This window comes from Apteryx rowi, unplaced genomic scaffold (assembly GCF_003343035.1).
Source record: "Apteryx rowi isolate R43461 unplaced genomic scaffold, aptRow1 scaffold_531, whole genome shotgun sequence".
Classification (NCBI taxonomy): Eukaryota; Metazoa; Chordata; class Aves; order Apterygiformes; family Apterygidae; genus Apteryx; species Apteryx rowi.
This window is the reverse complement of record NW_020450796.1, coordinates 23,960-41,521: the sequence shown is the minus strand read 5'-3', so window position 1 is coordinate 41,521 and position 17,562 is coordinate 23,960. Positions and strand designations below refer to the sequence as shown.

Genomic DNA, 17,562 nt, shown 5'->3' with positions numbered 1-17,562 from the left:
CTGTGGAAAAGTCTGCTGAAAATAAGCTTCTGTCCTAAGTAAAAATAACCTGGATATTTTTAAGGTAGCAATTGGGGCAAGCCCCAGCATTCTGTTCCCAAAAAATGGACTTGAATGGAAGAGTCAGACTGGCAGCAGGAATCCCCATTTTCTACAGTGGTCTTCAAAATATGATATCATTCCTATTACAAATGCCGACATTTACAAGCAGCTATTTCTGCAAGCTCTGCCTGCACAACAAGGAAAAGACATTAATAATAATAATAAGATGATAAGAAAGAAACTGATCTTAAATTCAAATACAGAGAGAAAGAAAAGATTGACAAAGAGCAATATAGAGGAAAAAGGCAACATTTATTAAAATATGACAAGTTCTGTGGTCATCTGAGTTCAGCAAGAATAAGTAGTTTGAATACTGCAAATAAGGTTTCATCTGTATTCAAAAGTCCAAAGACATACTGTATAATATAGATAACTAATTCCAGGAACAGCTCAAGTGAATATTCAACTTCAACAGCTGTTATTTAACAATTGACTTTGCAGCTCCAGATAACTTGCATCCAGGATCCCTCTAAACAGTCAATATTGATTTGAATCACTTAGTAACAATCCTCAAGATAAAGCTGATGTTTAAGTAGTATTTTTAGATGTCTAAGACAGAACGATTCCAATAATTATAGTCCCATTGATCAAAACAATTGGCATGTCTAGACACGTGTTTCTAGCCTATTTCAATAGAGATTTATTTCTGATCTTCATGATTTATCAACAAATCACTGATCCATGTTCTAGACATCAACAAGTGAAAAAATGTTAAGCGGGTCAATGATACAGAGGAATATGAATATCTTAACACTGACTGGTTTGAAGACATGGACAAAGCGAAAAAGTCTTTATCTTCATCCTAACTGGGGAAACAGGACAGGTCACAAAACATAATCAGCTGAAAGAGTCAGAAGTGCTAACATGACCTCTGGCTGGTTAAGTGAGGGATTACCAATTTGATCGTTCTATTTTCTTTTTATTTGGCACAATGCAGCTACTAGATGCAGTTCTAGTGGTCACAGGGAGGATGCTGGCAAACAGGGGATGGCTTAAGTGCTGGGAGAGTGGTTAAGAGAAGCAAAACCTTCCCTGAACTTTGTTTTACTTGTTGAAAAAAAGCTTAAGATTTTAGCTGATGAGCATCACTGAACAAAACTATCACAGCTTTCCAGCTTTGTACACACTAATCTAGACAAGAGGCAATGAGTGGCCAAAATTAGCCTAGAAAGAGAGCTCAAGATTGTAGGTGAAAAGTATTCATTGCTGAATTTACCACGACCCATAATGCATTTCTTCACTAGCAATACTCCAATCAACAGCAGTTACCCTCCTAGGTGACTTGGTCATCTCAAAAAAAATGATTGCTTGTATCAGGGATCAAGTTAGACTATCCTAATAATCTCACTTCTGGCCTCAAAGTAATTAAAAGGTTTCCCGCACTGCCTGCCATTAGTGCAGAGAATGCATAATACAAGACTTATCAACAGAACTGACAAATCCATTTGGCTCCCAGTGACCTAAGGACGTGCACCATGGTTACACAGCCACTTTAAGGAAGCCAAAATCCGAGTGGGTGCTGAAAGTGCTGTGTCAGATCTAGCATTTGTGCAATCACACAGCCAGACAGATCAGGAAACCGAGTCAGCTGAAAGCTCCTGTGCTCAGAGGGTGGCAGGGTGCAGCTCGGACGGGAAGACCCACTGCCAGGGGAACCCAGAGCCCTGCCCAGCAGAGGCAGCTATTTAGCCACGGACTGAGAATGCTGCGCCTGCAGCCGCGCCAGGATGTGCCAGAACCACGCCAGGAGGGGACCCCAAAGCCCTGTTGTCGGCCCCCGCCGGCCGGCCGGCCCCCAAAGCGCTGCCCCCCAGCCCCTCGCATCCCTCTTGGCCACCGATCCCGTTCCCCCCCGCCGCCAGGCCCCTGCGCTTCCCACTAGGTCCCCTACCCCCACGGTCGGCCAGGCGCCCCCGGCCCTGCCACCCCGCCCCAGCAGAGGGGCGGCGGGCCCAGGCGAGGGCCGCCCCCCGGCCCCGCCGGCCCCGCCGGACGGGCCCCCCACACAGCCCGCCGGCCGGGCGCCCTGCCCTCCCCGGGGCCCCGCTGGCGGCAGGCCCCGGCCCCGCTCACCCTCGAGGCTCTCGCACTGCACGAGGTTCACGTAGTCGCCCTGGCGGAGCACACCCGCCTTGAAGCCGCGCACCAGCCCCTCCAGGTAGCCGTTGTCCACGTTGAAGTACAGCTCCGGGAAGCACGACATGGCGACGGCAGCCGGCTTCCCCACCGGCGGCGCCTCACGTGACCCGGCGGCGCCTCACGTGACCCGCGCTCGCCCCGCCCGCCGCATCCGTCCCGGCAGGCAGCGCGCGGCCGGGGCGCCCCCTGGCGGCTGCGGGGCGCCCTGCAGCGGCGGGGGGGCGCTGGGCGGGGCTGCCGCGGGGCCCTAGTGCCGCCCTCCCCTGTGGTCCCCGTTCCTCAGGGCCTGGGCGAAGCCACAGAGCCTCCACACAGAGCTGCCACGTCCCCACCAAAGCCCCCATTCCCTCCGCACAGCCCTGCCGCCGCCCGTTAGCGGTGCCACACGCAGCCTCGGACGCAGTGCCCGGCACAGCCGCCAGTCCCTCCACGCATCCCACCGGAGCCTCCACGCAGGCCCCAGCCCCTCCATGCAGCCCCCGGCACTGGGCGCAGCCCCCAGCCCCCCATCTGCACGGCCTCTGCGGCCGCAGGGGTGGCAGAGGGGGCAGTGAGGGTCTGGGCAGGGTGACCTGGGCCATCTCACACCGCACAGCTGGATCCACAGCCCATGGCACAGGGGGGAACGAGGGGCACAGAGGTGTCTGAAGGAGCAAAACCGCCCAAGAGCAGTAAGTGCCACCACCGCCTGCTCACCATCGCCCCAGTTCCCTTGGTCTTTCCGGAGCTGGGCGGCAGGGCAGCACGGGCGCGGAGCCTGGCTCTGCAGCTGATCCCATGCCCCCATGTTCATACCCATGCAGGGCAGGGCCTGCCGCACCGCAGGACTTGGACGAGGGGTTGCAGCCAGGCCCTGGACTGTGGAGGGCTGGAGAGAGGCACTCCAAGACCCTGACCTGCAAAACCTGGTGAGGAAACCTGGCCAACATCAGGAAAAGGCTTCACACAAATGAAGCTGAAGTGCCCATGCCTGGAGGTGTGACCTGACTGTTGCTGCTTCATCCTGGGGTTCATCACTCTGGAAGCAAGTCGAAACCATGCTCTCCTCCTGTTCGCAGGCCTTACTGTCCCACCCTGTCAACCTGCTCCCTTTCTGGTTTCCCTTCTGCTGTGGGTCTGAGCTCTTCTTAACCCAGCTGTGGGAAACTGGGCACCGTTTTCTTTCAAAGGAAACTACAGCTGCACAGACATGCCGTCACTGTGTGTTTTACAGTGCACTCCCTGCCCCTGGACCAACAGTGCCCAGCAACCTGCACCCACACTGCTCAGAGCTAGCCTAGCGTACCATTATGCCTGAGTCTGTCCAGGGCTCTCTGTGGCACCCCCATGACCTTAAGACACTACTGGACTTTTATGGCTTTTCAATTCAAAGTGTTTGAGACAATGTGAGGGCTACATTACAGCCCCCACAGCAGCATTCTGCTGTTGGCACCAGCAGTGTGTGCGGCATCCCTGGGCCATAGCCTGATGGCACCTGGAGGCCCATGGCTGCCTGAGCTAGTGGCCAAGGAGGTCAGACTTTGGACTGTCTGCATCCACACTGGAGCCATTCCTACTGCTGACCTCTCCCTGGCAGCTGATTCTTTGGGCTTGACAGCTGTCCTGGTCCAAGGGAGCCATGGGCACAGCAGGAGCTGTGGGCTGTCTTGCCACTGGTGACTTGGGCATGCTTTTAGCTGTGGGCTTAGAAACAGTGCTGTTATATTACCAGTTGCATACTGTGGACACCTATATCAGACTTCGGTCTGTGTAACAAACCAAAGCAGGTGGCCCTATGTCCAGAGGAAGAACATTTCTGACCTCCATCACTGTGAATAAGGCTGGACTTTCCTGAATGCCTGACCTGAAATTGTTTTTGAATCCTGCTGCAAACAGGACTCCTGTTCTCACCAGCCTGTGGTGACATCTGCCTCCAGCTCCCTCTTGGTGACATACAGTCAAGCACAGAGTCGAGGACTTATCCCCAGCAGCACTGCAGCAAAAATACCTTGGATAGGAGCAATACCCTTGCTCACAGGAGCAGGGCTGGTGGGAGCAAAACACAAGTCATACAGCTCCCAGCATAGCCGAATTCTCACCTTCCAGGGCACTTCTACTGAGATACCACTCTAATCTAGCTGGGAATGGCACTGCAGGAGCTGCATGGGGTGCAGGTATCTCCCACTTTCTGCTGACACTCTCCCCTGAGAACCAAGGTAGACATGCTGGTAGTACCAGTCCAACTTGGTGATGGGTTTTGCTAATGGCTGGTTTATTAGAGCTGCAGAGGAGGAGGCACATGTGGGCAGACCCACGGCAGACCCAAGGAGCAGCCCAAAGTGGCAAGGAGCATATAGTCCTCCAGGACCAGCACTAGTTCCTGCCACATGGGAAACTGGTGCTGATTTTCCTGCAGTAGCAAAAAGCATTGAAAAAGCGGCAGTAGCAGGTGGCGCAGGGGTCACAGCAGGGGATCTGATGCCCAAGACAGGACTCCAGGAGGCGGACACACCGGCGAGGGGAGCGTTCTTCTCGGCCTGAAGCTTGCAGTGCAGTGGATAACACCTGACAGAGAAAGGAGTCGGGAAATGGTTTAATGTTGGACAGCCATGCCAGCAATAAAGAACTGTTTGGATGAGAATGGAGATGTCCCTTGGCTTGCTCCATGACTATGCATGGAAGGATGTTCTACCTTGGCTTTGTGTTTGCTGCCTTTGCCTCAATCCTGCTTCCTTACAATGTGTGGCCACCTAACCTGGGGAGAGGGGTGCACAGGCAGAAAGAACTTCTGCCACCAACATATCATTGTTAATTGGAAATAGATAGGGAAGGGCATTTCTGGGGCTGGAGATGCTGGTCCTGGGACTTTTTTAACTTGTTTATCTGAAGGAAGCTGTGAGAGAGACAAAGGGACAAAGAAAGTCAAAAAGAGACCACAGGAAAGTTGCTGTTCACCTTGGAACTGAGCCTAACTTAGCTGAAACTGAGCCTGGGCTTGTGGTCAAAAAAATAGTCCTTGGACCTACAACTCTAACTGAAAGGTGCTGCCTACTGTGGGAGTGACCTGCCCAGCTCTGGTAATAAATATATTCTGACGCAGAGCACATCCTCTCCAGGCACAGAAGGCTCTAGGAGGGCTCTGATGTCCAGTCCGGTCCATACAGCCTAAAGAGTCCAAGGCACCTCTGTGTAAAAACAAATGAGGTTTGCCAGGACCCGGAATATCCAACTTCACACACCCAACCCACACTTGGGGCTTAGCGTGAGAATGTCTCTGAAGCTGTTGAGGTGGCAGAGCTGGAGAGCTTGGCAGCTCATGTGGGCACAGCCAGGCACTGCAGCGTGAGCCAGCAGCATGTGTGCCTGATGAAACATACTGCAGCTGCCAGTCTGCTGCTGTGAACAGCAGGGCCATCCATCATGGTCAACTCCAGGCTCAAAGCAACACGTTAGAACCCCCTGGGGTAGCTCAGCCCTCATTTTGGGCTGTCTTCAGGTGTCACTACCTCTTCCACCACATTTCAAGGCCTTCATGATTGTGGAATAGAAGTTTATTTTAAAGCACAGCCTAAACATTGAGGAAGTGAAGGGGGCCTTTCTCTGGAACAGAAACACCAGGGACAGAGCCAGGCAAGAAGTGGAACAGCCAGGCAAACTGGTGGCCCACAGAGGCTTCCTGGGCTATAGTTAAGATACGTGAACCGGACCAAAGAAGTGCATGCTCAGGCCCCGCTGGAGCTCTGCGACAACCACCGAGCTTGCGGCTCTGGGCAGCTTCAGCCTGTCTCACTCTTGGCTGCTGAGAGCCCCCATCCTTTGTCCCTTTGTTGTACCAGTGCCAGCACTCATCAGACCTATTTCAGTGCATCCAGCTGGCAGAAAGCTAACCTGGGAGCTGAAGGAGATTGATATCTGCAACTTAATGTGCTGGAAGAGCTCAGCGAAGGGTCCAGTGAGCCCTGAGGGAGGGTGGGGAGGCTTCAGCTTGGCCCCTAACAACCACAGCTTGACTCCAGCCTCAAGGGAAAACACTCAAAGCCCCTTCCAGAATTCAGTGTGTTTGGAATCTTAGCTCAGAATTTCCTATGTTTTAATTCATCTGAACACTCCCAGAGTCCGTTTTCCATACAAAATACTATGTTCCTTCCAGGGTCTTTTAATTATCTGTCCATAGGAAACAATCTTTTTAATCTCTCATTATGAGAGTTTCCTCAGGACCTGCATCACTCCAGTGGCCCATCAGTGAATCCATTAGGTCTCTGTCTCCTGACAGGAAGTTCAGTCTTGCACACCCCCACAGAGGAGCCTGGGCTGTCTATCTTGTACACAGATGTTAGAGAGTCCTTGGTATTTTCTGTTGGGCAGGACCCAAGGAGACAATTCCAGTTTGCTTTTATAGTGGGAGCAGGTCATTTGGACTCTCCAAGGTAAAGGAGGAGGTCAGTGTTTTCCTCCAAATACTTGACAATTATTAATAGTGAATTCACTACTCCCATCCCCCTTGGCAGGAAATGTTTCTTTCATACTCCTCAGAGCCCTCTCCAATTTTGACTGAATAATTGGTTGGGCTGGAGAAATTTAAAAAGAACATATTTCATGCCCACTTGTCATTACTGAAACGTCTGGTGGAGAAGGTTCAGTTCCCACAATTTCATAGGAAATTAGGTGGAGAATACTTGCCTGGCTTCAAAACTTTCCTCACTTTCAGCCAGCTCTCCTGCCTGGTCCCTGCAGCAGTGTTCCTGGTAGGCTAGCACAAAATCATCAGCTTTCTAGGCCCCTTTCCTTCCAATTTCCCAGACTCCCAGCATTTCCACACTCCTCAGCAGACAACAAATGTAGGCTCCCTTCCCAAGCACCCGTCAGGTTTGGTGTTTGTTCCAAACCAACCCTGGTCCCAGGGCATGGAGAAGCCTGATGCAGCTTGGAGCATCCCTGATCTTTGGAGGCTTTTAAGAAAACACCATGAGCTTGTAGAATGTTACCTGTGGTTCCAGCACACCACCTTTCTGTACAAGGTTTCCATCAGCTTCCTGGACCTCCAGGGCCATCTGATCAAAGTCAGGCCTGGGAAGAGCTCCTGTTAAATACAAGAGAGAGGCTGGACAAGGTGTGCACTGCATGCAGGCTGCTGGCTGAGTATGTTCTCCTCTGACTCTGCTCTCCATGGTCTAGAGGAACTTGGGCACAGAGAATAAATGGTCAGATATGTAACTTAATAGTGCTGCACCTCAGAGGGGAAAAGCCAGCCTGAGTTGTGGTTATGGTCATATTTCTGGGCGGAGAATTGCTCCCATCCCTCTCCTGTGCAACATGATGGGACAGGTACCACTGTACAGGGCTTTCTGCAGGTCCCTGTTCACAAACGAGAGGATCCCTTGCAGGGCAGGGGAGTCTGCATGTGTACTGGGGTACATGAGGAAAAGAGCTGGCTCCAGGCAGGGCTTGGAGTCCTTGGGAGGGAAGGATCCTTGGCCAAGATCCCAGAGAAGGGCACACAGCTATGTAGTCCAAACACACCAAGAAAAAAGACCCTATTCCCCACTGTCTGAACTGGCTGCCAGGGCAGGGTTAGCGGGGAGGCTGCTCTCACTAGACAGTGCTAGGAGGGGCTGCATTGCTCTAAAGGGATCTCTTGCATTCAGTCCTGGGACCCGGGTTCCCAGGTCTATTTCTGGGCCCCTTGCCACACCAACAAGCAGCTGGTGACCACACAGTGGGAGACGTGGGGGCCCACAGGACTCACCTACTGGCTCCACAGACACCTCCTTGACTTTATGCAGCAGGTTGGAGTACTGGGCTCTGTCTGCCCCATCCAGACCAGCGCTCATCTCCTGCAGGTGACTGTGGCTGAGGTCCGAGGTGAGGATGGCCTGGATTCCCTGCAGCAACCCATAGCACAGCAGCAGCATGTTCAGCATGGTCCTGGGGCAATCTGCACAGAGGGATCACAGTGAGGGTCAGTCCTGGTCGAAGCCCCCAAGCTCCACCACCCTGCTATCACCCTAAGAGCAGTGCATGCTTGAGGGATGCATGTGCCAGCCCTGCTGGCAAAGAACAGCCTCTGCCAGCACTCCCACAACACGGGAGTCTTTGCTTGGGTCCATTGACGTCACACTGAGTGGATCAAAAGCCGGCACTGAGAGTGCTGTCCTCCTCCCAGAGACAGTTTGGACCAAGCAGGGACAGGTGCCAAGACTCACTGCGGCTTTGCTCTCTGCCATGCCTTTTTGTCAAGACAAGCTTTTTCCTGCTGCATTCTACCTGCAGCACCTGGGCTGTGGTTTCCAACCCCTTGACAATGTGGGCTTGTGGTACCACTGCTTTCCTCAGAGCTAGGCTTCTGTTCATACAGCCCACTGGCCTGACCAAGGAGAGCAGGTTCCCTGCTCAGGTCTTTGGTCACTGGTCATGTTCAGATACATCAGATGAAAGGAAGGGAGGATGCTGGCTGAAAGGAGAAATGTGAAGACACCTGTCCTTCTCCCACCTGAGTCAGTCAAGGAGACAGGGCTGTCCCTTCACTCCAGTCAAAAAAGTCAGCTGGAGGCCTACATTTTCCCAACTCAGACTCTGGGCCTTTGTCCTCCATGATACTCTCCAGCTATGCATTGCCTTCAGGAGATGGTGTTTCTGTTGCAATTTCTGCCAGCGGTAGCACTGGGAGGACCTCAGCCATCTCTTCCTCTTCAGCTAGAAGCACAGGAAGCTCTCCATGTCCAACACCTTGACAAGGGACAAAGCTCCTGGGGCTTGGTCCATTCCAAGCAAGGTGTCTGAATTCAAAAGCAAGAAGCAACCAGGAAGGATGTGTGGTCATCCCCCACCCACCAAATCCTCCTCCAGTGACAGTAACTGCAGGGCCCCAACCCATCTCAATCACAGAATGTTGACATCTTGGTATGGCCCTTCACACTCTCTAGGTTGTGAACCATCCATCAGTTCTGAAAAGGCAGGAGCAGAAATGGTACCAACAGACATTGTCCCAAGACACTTGGGCTCTTAACTCCAATTTAATTGTCTGTCTTGTCATTCTTCTTCTCTGCTCTGGTGCTGCTTGAGCTATACAGCTTTGTGAAGTCTGATGGGGCCCTCTCAGACAGCCTGCTGGGCTTCTCTCCTTTGTTCCCTGCACCAGTTTCTCCTTCTGTCAGTGGCAGGGCTGGCTGATGTCCCAGCTCTGTCCGATGAGCCTGTAGACCTTGAAAAGTCAGAAGCAGTGAGGCTAACGAGCTTTCCCACATGCTCTGGCCTCCTGGACTTGAGAGCTTTCCTTGGGCTCCCAATATGCCTCTGAATCTTGAGCAGGCCAGGACCATTCAGAGCTAATTCACATGCCACAGTGCCATGGGGGACTCTGGATGCTGGTACATTCCTGATCCCACTGAAGATGGGGGTGAGCAGCAGAGGATGGACTGAAACCTGATCTTGATGCAGTGGTTGAGGGTCTCCCTACCCCATGTACAGCCTTCAGTGTCTGCCAGGATATGGCAATGCCACACACTCACTCATCTGCACGTGCACAGGCTATGGCCAGAACAGATCCACCAAAACTCCTGCCAGACAGCTGTGCTCACAGAGTGTGGAAGTGCCACTAGCTTTAAAGATCAGGAGCTAATATAGCCTGGTCTTCATCTGGGCTTGGACATATAACCAGGGCCTTGCAGGCTGCTCCCAGCGCTGGAGGGCAAGTATCTTGCAAGATCTCCAAGCTCCACAGCCTTGAAACCCATGGTCTAGCTCAGAGACAGCCCTCGTACCCACCAGCAGTTCCATCTTGTGCCCTTTTCCATGGCACTGCTGATGCCAGCACTACTTGGGAACAGGACACAAATCTCTCTGTGCTCTCGCCCAGCTCCACCACTGCCCCCTCCATAATGTCTCCCTCTCCCTGCTTGCTTTATCCCTCCACTGCTCCAGACATCAGCCCCTGAGCCATGGGTCCATGCCCATCCTCACAGGCAGGTTTGTAATGCCACAGGCAGGAGCCTAGGGAATGGACAGGAACAACTATACATAGGTGAAACAAAGCCCAGGCATTAGAGAGACTGCATGCACCGCACTCGGAGTTACTATTGGAGCAGCTGCAAGATAACCTCCCTGAAAAGGCCCTGGGGAACTCCCATGACAAACTGCTTTGCTACAGCTCCTTTTGCGGTGGCACAACTGAGAACACAGCAGGATTTGGACCCGATAAGCAAATGTAGTGCTTTGGGAAGATAAAGTATCATGCAGAAGCTGATAGAGAGAGCAGGCATAGCTGTGGCTTTGCTTAAGGTCTGCAGTGATGGTCTGGATGTCATAAACACAGCAAGTACTCTTGCAGGGGGCTCTGAAGCCTCTGTGCCACACAGCTACCTGGATAACCCACTGGCACTCAGCCAGATGGCTTTTGTGAGGGAAGCATTTGTGTGAAAAGCCCCCTTTGCCTGTCAAGCTGCCTGGGTCATGAGCACCATCATCAGAAAATATCCCCCAGGTCAAATCAGCTCAATGTTTTCACCTGGCCTCAGTGCAGGGCTTGCATCCCCTTCTCAAGTCATGGGGAAATTCAGATTTTCTGCTCCTGATGAGCTCTGCAATACTGGCAGCACCCCAATGTTGTGCCTGGGGCTCAGTTAGTCTGGGGATTTTTGGTCTTTCACTGTAGATCTTAAGGCTGCTATGGGATGGTGAGAAGTACTTTGCAGTGGGGAAGGGAGTGGAAACTCTGTGGCTGTGAGATCCTTCCTGACCCTCTGCTCTCTCTGGGGATGAAATAGGTCAGAGAGGAGAAAGATACAGTTCAGAGAGAATATCAGGATTTCTTGGGAGATTTAATCCAAAGACATACCCCAAATAATCCATCTGAAAAGAGAAATGTGAAGCTGTAATGCTGCGAAGAGGGCTAGGTTGGGCTAGAGAGAGCAAGTTTGGGAGGAGGACCACACTGGGCACAGCTGGGGAAAAGACTGGGCAAGCTGGGGAGACCGGAAGCATCACCTACAGGGCTGGGGGGAGAGCTATGATGCAGGGCTGGGCCGTGGGCTTTTTGGGCCTAAGAGCTATAAAGGGCAGGAGACTTCTGCAGGGAGCCAACAAAAAGGGCCCAGGAGGGGGATTCCTAGCTAATGCCAGCAGCCGAGTCCCACAGAGCCCAGCACCCATTTCTGAGGCAGGGCTGAAAAGCTGCTCGGCAGCCTTGAAGCTCCACTCTTCCCTCTGGAAGCCCAGAGCCATGCCAGCCACTCGGCACCTCCCCATTCCCCCAAAACTGCCCAGTCCTTTGCTGTGAGAGAGCCCCTCCATACCAAGGGGACCTCTACGGCTTTGGGCATAGTGCCCTAAATGCACCCACCGCCTGGCCTTGCTTACCCAAACCCTTCCCCAGGCAGCAACACCACCCACTGTAAGCCCAGACCTCTTTGAATGGAAACAGGGCTTACCGCTTGCTGCTCCACTGAGTTCACTGGGAATGCAGCTACGTGTCTCTGCCTAGATGTCCTCCCAACATGTTGACTGGAATTTATATTGGCTTTCTATTAATTAAGTGCTGCAGCCACATGACTATGCTAACTACCAGGTAGGTGGGCTTCTCTGAAAACCGGGCTTTGTCTGGATAGAGAGACTGCTGGTGGGGCGATGTGCAGGAGGGAGGATTCATGCACAGTGCTTCTCTGTGCCCTGCATGGCTGTGAAGAGGAATGGATCCCCTGTTGCCCTGAACTCCCTATTTGCTCACACGGTGCCTCTGTGGGTGCCGAGAGGTGACTCGCCCTCTGTGCAGGGTCCCAGGCAGAGCTCCCCTTGGCATCCTGTGGTCTCCAGGAGTGGAGGATCAGTGAAAGACTGCACAGACACTGATCCAGAGGAAAGAAGCCACCTCCATTCATGCCTGGCCCCATGCCTGCAGGGTGGAGCTGGGTCAGACTCTCTGCACATTTCCTCCTGCAAGGGGCTGTGTATTTTCACAAAGTGAGTTTATGGGGATCTCTAAACCAGGGCTTCCTTCCTCATCCTCCCACATGATCCTGTGGCCAGCGTGGTCCCAGTGTCAGCTCATGTCCTCTTCCTGGCCTCTACTGGCATGGGTCATGCCCTGTAGCTTTGGGAAGCCTGCTCTAAATGCTCTGTATCCTGTGCCTTTGCAACTACCCTCCTGTGTCCAGGCACTAGCTCGTTCATGGTGCCAGAAGGACCTGGAAAGCCCGTGGCAGGGATGAGGTGTGATGCCAGAGGAACCTCCTGGTGTGCCCAGCCCAACTCCATCATCCTTCCTCAAAGCCGCCTGTTGAGAAACTTCTGAGCTGGCTGCAGCTGGCTGCTGCTTCAGAGCAGTCCCACCTTCCCTCCACGTTCCTTCCCTTTCCAGCCATATCTGAATGGCATTTAGACTGCAGTCTCTCAGTTCCCAGCTAGAGAAATACAAAAGCTACAGACTCTTCTACCAAGATATGCAGGGCTTTCTGCATGCTTTCAAAGGCAAAATTGCATATGAATAGCTCCTGGCATGAATCCAGCCATAGTTCAGAGTCTGTTTACAGTCTTCAAAAGTCCTCTACTCCCGGCCATTAGCCATCTGCAGATTCTTTGGGCTCCTGTCTGTTCTAACCGCATCTGTTACTCATCTACCCCTTTGAAAGCCTGCAGTTTCTCAGAGCTGAGAGTTCTTGGAGGAATTCCTGTCCACACCAAGGGCTCGACTCCGCCACTGGAAAGAAAGGAGAACTGGCTGCACTGTTATCTTCAGCCCCATCACTGGCTCTCACAGCCACATCCTGGGACTTGAGCTTCTTCTGGTGCTGAGATGCTTGATTGCCACTCCAAAACCTGAAGGAAGCTGCATAGTTGCAGGGACAAGTGTCAGTGTGCGTCCTGGATGTACCATCCTCATGCACCATGCATCTACTCTTGCCCTTTCAATGGAGGACTTCAAAGCAGAGTTGGCACGTATATAACAGGCAATTGTACAAAAGGATATGGACCTGCATCTCAGGATGCACCCACCCAGTGCCTCATCAGGAGAAGGAACAGACCCTGACGTGCACTGGGCCTTTTACTATTGAAAAGGAGCCAGGGTCGGAGGGTGAGCCAAGGGGCTGCAATGGAAGACACTGTTCACAGAGCAGAGGCTTCCAAAGCCCCTTTCTGCCCTGAAAACACTAGATCAAGAGCTGTTTGATAAAAACCTCAGTGCAAGAAGCCAGAAAAGCAAAGAACACCTTTCCATTTGAACCCACAGACGCACATGCAGGGCAGCAGATTCCCCGGGCTCTGCCCCATGCCATGTTCCCACTGTCCCAGAGACTGCTAACTCCACTGCTTCCCTTCAAGCATCTCTTTCCACAACCCTACAAACTACCTGCTTCCCAGTTTATAGTTCAGCAGGGGTCCTTTTGGAAACATCCATGTCTCTGTGAGGAAATGGGGGGTGAGATATGAGAGGTTCAATGGGCTCTGATTTACCCTGCTAGGCAGCCCAGCAAGTGAGGCAGATATCTTGAGCACTGCCCCTTGCCAGGCCACTCTCAGACCCTGCACGCCTGGCAAGGAACCCACAGTCCTCCAAGCCGTGTGCCCAACATGGTGTGAGCCATTGGTCCTAATGGCAATGCCAGACCTGGGGCTCTTTGCAGCCCCTCCTCTGCCCTCTGCCCACCCCATCCTACCCCAGCCCAACAAGAGCTGTTTCTTTGCTGAGATCCGGCCATAACCAAGGGCTGGATCAGAGGGGATGAGGCATGGAACCCCATCCACTTTGCCCCATTCTCCTCCAGATTCACATAGCTGCTGGAAACACTCAGCAGGGGCTCTGCATACTGCATGCGCCTGCACAGCCCTGTGCCTGGGTTCTGCGGGATGGCAGAGCCCTAAGAGGGGCTGCTCTGCTGCTGGGCATTTCCTTCTGCTGCAGGCTGCTGTGCACAGCACCCAGGTGGGATCCTCATGCCCTGCACCCAGATGGGTCCCCCTATGCAAAACACACAGCTGGGACCCCCATGCACAGCACCCAGCAGCCCCTGCATCTGGTGTTGCAACCATACAAGGCTCACCCTGTGCTGCCCCCCACGAAAGCAGAAGCGTGGTTGGTACTCCCTCCATTCCCACTCCCTTTCCTGTTGTAGGTGCTGAGTGCCCCATCCCCATCCCCAGGCTCCTCTGCAGACTGGGCCATTCCCGTGGCGGGACTTGCAGGCTGCCATGGGGCAGCTGGCCCTCCTGGCTCCAAGCTTACCCCAGCCCCGAACTCAGAGGGACTGCTAGAGAGGCCATGCGTCCCAGTGGGTTTGGCTGCAGCTGCCACAGGTCCCCAAGCCCGCGGGCGGCTGACGCCAGCCCCTCGGCCATGGGCCCTGCTCATTAGGGCCTGTTTGGAGTCTGCGGGGCTGTGGGTGGAGGGCTTCTGGAAAGGCATTAGCGGTAACAAGAGAGGCTGCACTGAGAGCTTTTCAATCTGCAGAAGCAGCGTTTGTTTTGTGCACGTCCCCATGGCCAGTAACGAGCTAAATGAGCCGGCCACCCGCTCGCCGGACTGCTTCTGGGAAGAGATGGCCCTGCAGCGGAGGGGCAGCGCCCTGTTGTTCTGCCCATGGAGGGGGGACAGAAGGGGGCCCAGGGCTGTCCCCCCGCAGTGTCCCAGCACCAGCCTAGCCTTGGTGCCCCCTTGTCTCCCGAGGGCTCTCCCAAGTGCCCTGCTGCCGGCTGGGCTCCCACCCTGTGCAGGCCCTGGGGATGCAGCAGCTCTGGCCACCCCTGCGCCCCGCTTAGCCCCCGTATGCCCACTTAAAGGCATTTCCACTGTGGTGCTGGGGGCCAGCAGGGCCCTCCCCATCATCTGCTCCACCCTGGCCTTGGCAGATCAGGCTGGAAGCACTGAGTCCCGGCTGGTGCTGGGGTCCTGTGGGGCACAGCCCTGGCCCCCCTGCTGTCCCGCCATGGGCAGAACAACAACGTGCTGTCCTCTGCTGCGGGGCCGTCTCTTCCTGGAAGCGGCCTGGCGAGTGGGCGACGAGCTCATTTAGCTCGTTATTGGCTGTGGGGACACGCACAAAGCAGATGCTGCTCCTGCAGATTAAAAAGCTCTTAGCATGGCCTCCCTCGTTATCACTAATGCCTTCCCAGAAGCTCTCCACCTGCAACCCCATGGACTCCAAACAGGCCCTAATGAGCAGGGCCGCGGCTACGCTCCAGCGGTTGGCGTCAGCCACCCATGAGCTCAGGGGCTTGCGGCAGCTGCAGTCCAACTCAGTGGGGCACATGGCCTCTTGCATGGCCCCTCTGAGTTTGGGGCTGGGGAGAGCTCAGAGGGCCGAGCTGCCCCATGGCATCCAGCAGCTCCCGCCATGGGAATGGCCCCAGCTGTGGAGGGCCCAAGGCTGGAGACAGGGCTCTCAGCAACCACCTGGTCTTTGGGAATGGAAACAGAGGGGGCTGCCAAACACACCTCTGCCTTTGTGGGGGCAGCACAGGATGCATCTTCATCTAGTGACAGCACTAGGCGTGCAGGCTTCGGGGCAGCTGGGCAAGGACATCAGCATTCCCAAGGGGAGCCCAAACCCACCATGAACTGGGATGAAGGCGGTCTTTGGGGCTGTGTTTGGAGATGCTCTCAGCGAAGCGGTGGAGTTAGTGATCTCCTGGGACCAACAAGGCAGGATTGTGAGCCTCAGCTAACCAGTGCCTCCACTCTGAGTGGACCAACAGGCCACAATTGCCTGCCCAGCCTGTGACCATCCTTCCCTCTAATCCTCCTCTGCAGCCACTGCACCCTACTGAGGCTCAAGGTGAGGTCTGAGATGGTGCAGCTGTAAGCTGGGATCAGGCTGCTGGGAAATAGTGATGTGAGAGCTGCATTTAAGCTCATGCCATCACCTTGCCTGAGCTATGCCGCAGCAATGCCCATGCCAGCCTTGTCCTTTGCCAAACCTGGCCTGCTCACTTGGCTTCCTGGCTTGGCCTTGGACCTGCCATGTCACCACAGAGTTGTCTGGTGATTGCCGGACTGTGCCTGAGCTTGGCTACCATCACTGATCCTGCTCTACTCTTCTTGTTCAGCTGCTGTGGGACTGCACCTTGCCTGCTCCCTGGGAGTCTGGGACCTCCTGTGTCTTTGGGATTCATTGCTTTGGGTAGAAGCTGTGGGGCACAGCACGGCCACAGTCTTCCTTGCCAGGCACCAAGAAGAGGGGTACAAGCACTCACTGCTTTCCTCAGTGCTCAGGGATGGGAACTGGTGATCTCTGAGCTCCTTTACACTCACTTTTCCATGTTTATTTGCCCTCAAGAGATTTCTCCTGCTACATATTACTTCATTTACAGTCTGCCTCCCAAGAGCAGTAGCAGGGTCCTCCTGGGAGAAGAGACACCAGGCCATGAAATGGTCAGGGAAGGTTATCACAGCATTCCTGTGGATGTCTTTCAACTTTCCCTGCGCCCCTTGTTGCCTCCAGCTTTTGCCCCTATCACATAATAAACTCCAGTTGCTGTCCACTGTAGGAAGGCTGCAGTGATGGCTGAGGGATCTTCTTCCCCCCACAACAAGGTGACACCCCAAGGGGATGTGAGTGCCCATGGCACACGAGTAGCTCCTGCGTATCTGCTGTGGTGTGTGGCAGGAGCTTATCGCAAAGCAACTTTGCCTATCCCAGGCCAGTCCCTCAGCCAGTGTCCTGGCCCCAGCAGTAGCAGATTTGGACCCAAGATGGCCAACAGTCAGCAGCAGAGAGAAGCAACATGAGAAGGAGCACACGTGGAGAGGGAAGGCAAGACAGCCCAGGGAGAGATAGGGGAAAGAGGCTCTGCACAGACCACTCCTGGGGACCCTCATGTTTCACAGCCACCTGACTGCAGCCACCCTTTTCAATCCATCTACACTTTGGCCTCCACCATGTCCTGAGCAGTATGGATATCCCACCAAGCTGGCAGTGACAGCCTAGAGGCTCCGCTAGGGCTGTGCATGGACAGGTGACGCGCTGCCGTGCCACGCACACCAATGCTGCGCCGGGTGGCATTTCACTCCTTGACCTGCAGGCCAGGGAGCCCAACGATCAGGCCCACCCGCACCCAGGCCTCCCGCAACATCCAGCAGCAGGGAGGTCTGGCGGCAGGAGGGCTCCGGGAAGCACACCGAGTTTCACCCGGCCTCAGCACCGGCCGCCCACAGGGACGTGGCGCCACTGAGGGCACCGTGAGCGCGGCAGGCCTCAGGCAGACCCAGGCGCAGTGGGACGCCGCGCAGTCACGGCCGGCCGGCAGCGGCGCGGGCGCTCGGCGCTGCACAAGCCAGCGGGCCAGCGCGGGCCCCGCCGCGCTCCGGTGCCCGGGCCCCTTTAAGGCGCGAGCCCGAGCCTCTCTGACGTCAGC

General features: G+C 54.5%; 2 protein-coding genes across 3 annotated transcripts in view; both read right to left on the bottom strand.

Annotated features, from left to right (window-relative positions):
- The window catches only part of ATP6V0D1 (ATPase H+ transporting V0 subunit d1), a 45,396-nt gene extending 43,039 nt beyond the window's left edge, over positions 1 to 2,357 (bottom strand). The window contains exon 1 of one of the 2 annotated variants that reach the window (XM_026080953.1): positions 2,176 to 2,357. In XM_026080953.1, the coding sequence (XP_025936738.1) occupies positions 2,176 to 2,305 (130 nt within the window). In that variant the 5' untranslated portion in view covers positions 2,306 to 2,357. The remainder of the gene's footprint in view (positions 1 to 2,175) is intronic. The other variant, XM_026080956.1, reaches the window with a different exon arrangement.
- A 2,136-nt stretch (positions 2,358 to 4,493) lies between these two features.
- AGRP (agouti related neuropeptide) overlaps positions 4,494 to 17,562 on the bottom strand; it is a 35,148-nt gene continuing 22,079 nt past the window's right edge. The window contains exons 3-5 of the mRNA XM_026080959.1: positions 7,967 to 8,155; positions 7,206 to 7,300; positions 4,494 to 4,785 (exon numbers count right to left, since the gene is read on the bottom strand). Of these exons, the coding sequence (XP_025936744.1) occupies positions 4,594 to 4,785; positions 7,206 to 7,300; positions 7,967 to 8,141 (462 nt within the window). The 5' untranslated portion in view covers positions 8,142 to 8,155 and the 3' untranslated portion in view covers positions 4,494 to 4,593. The remainder of the gene's footprint in view (positions 4,786 to 7,205; positions 7,301 to 7,966; positions 8,156 to 17,562) is intronic.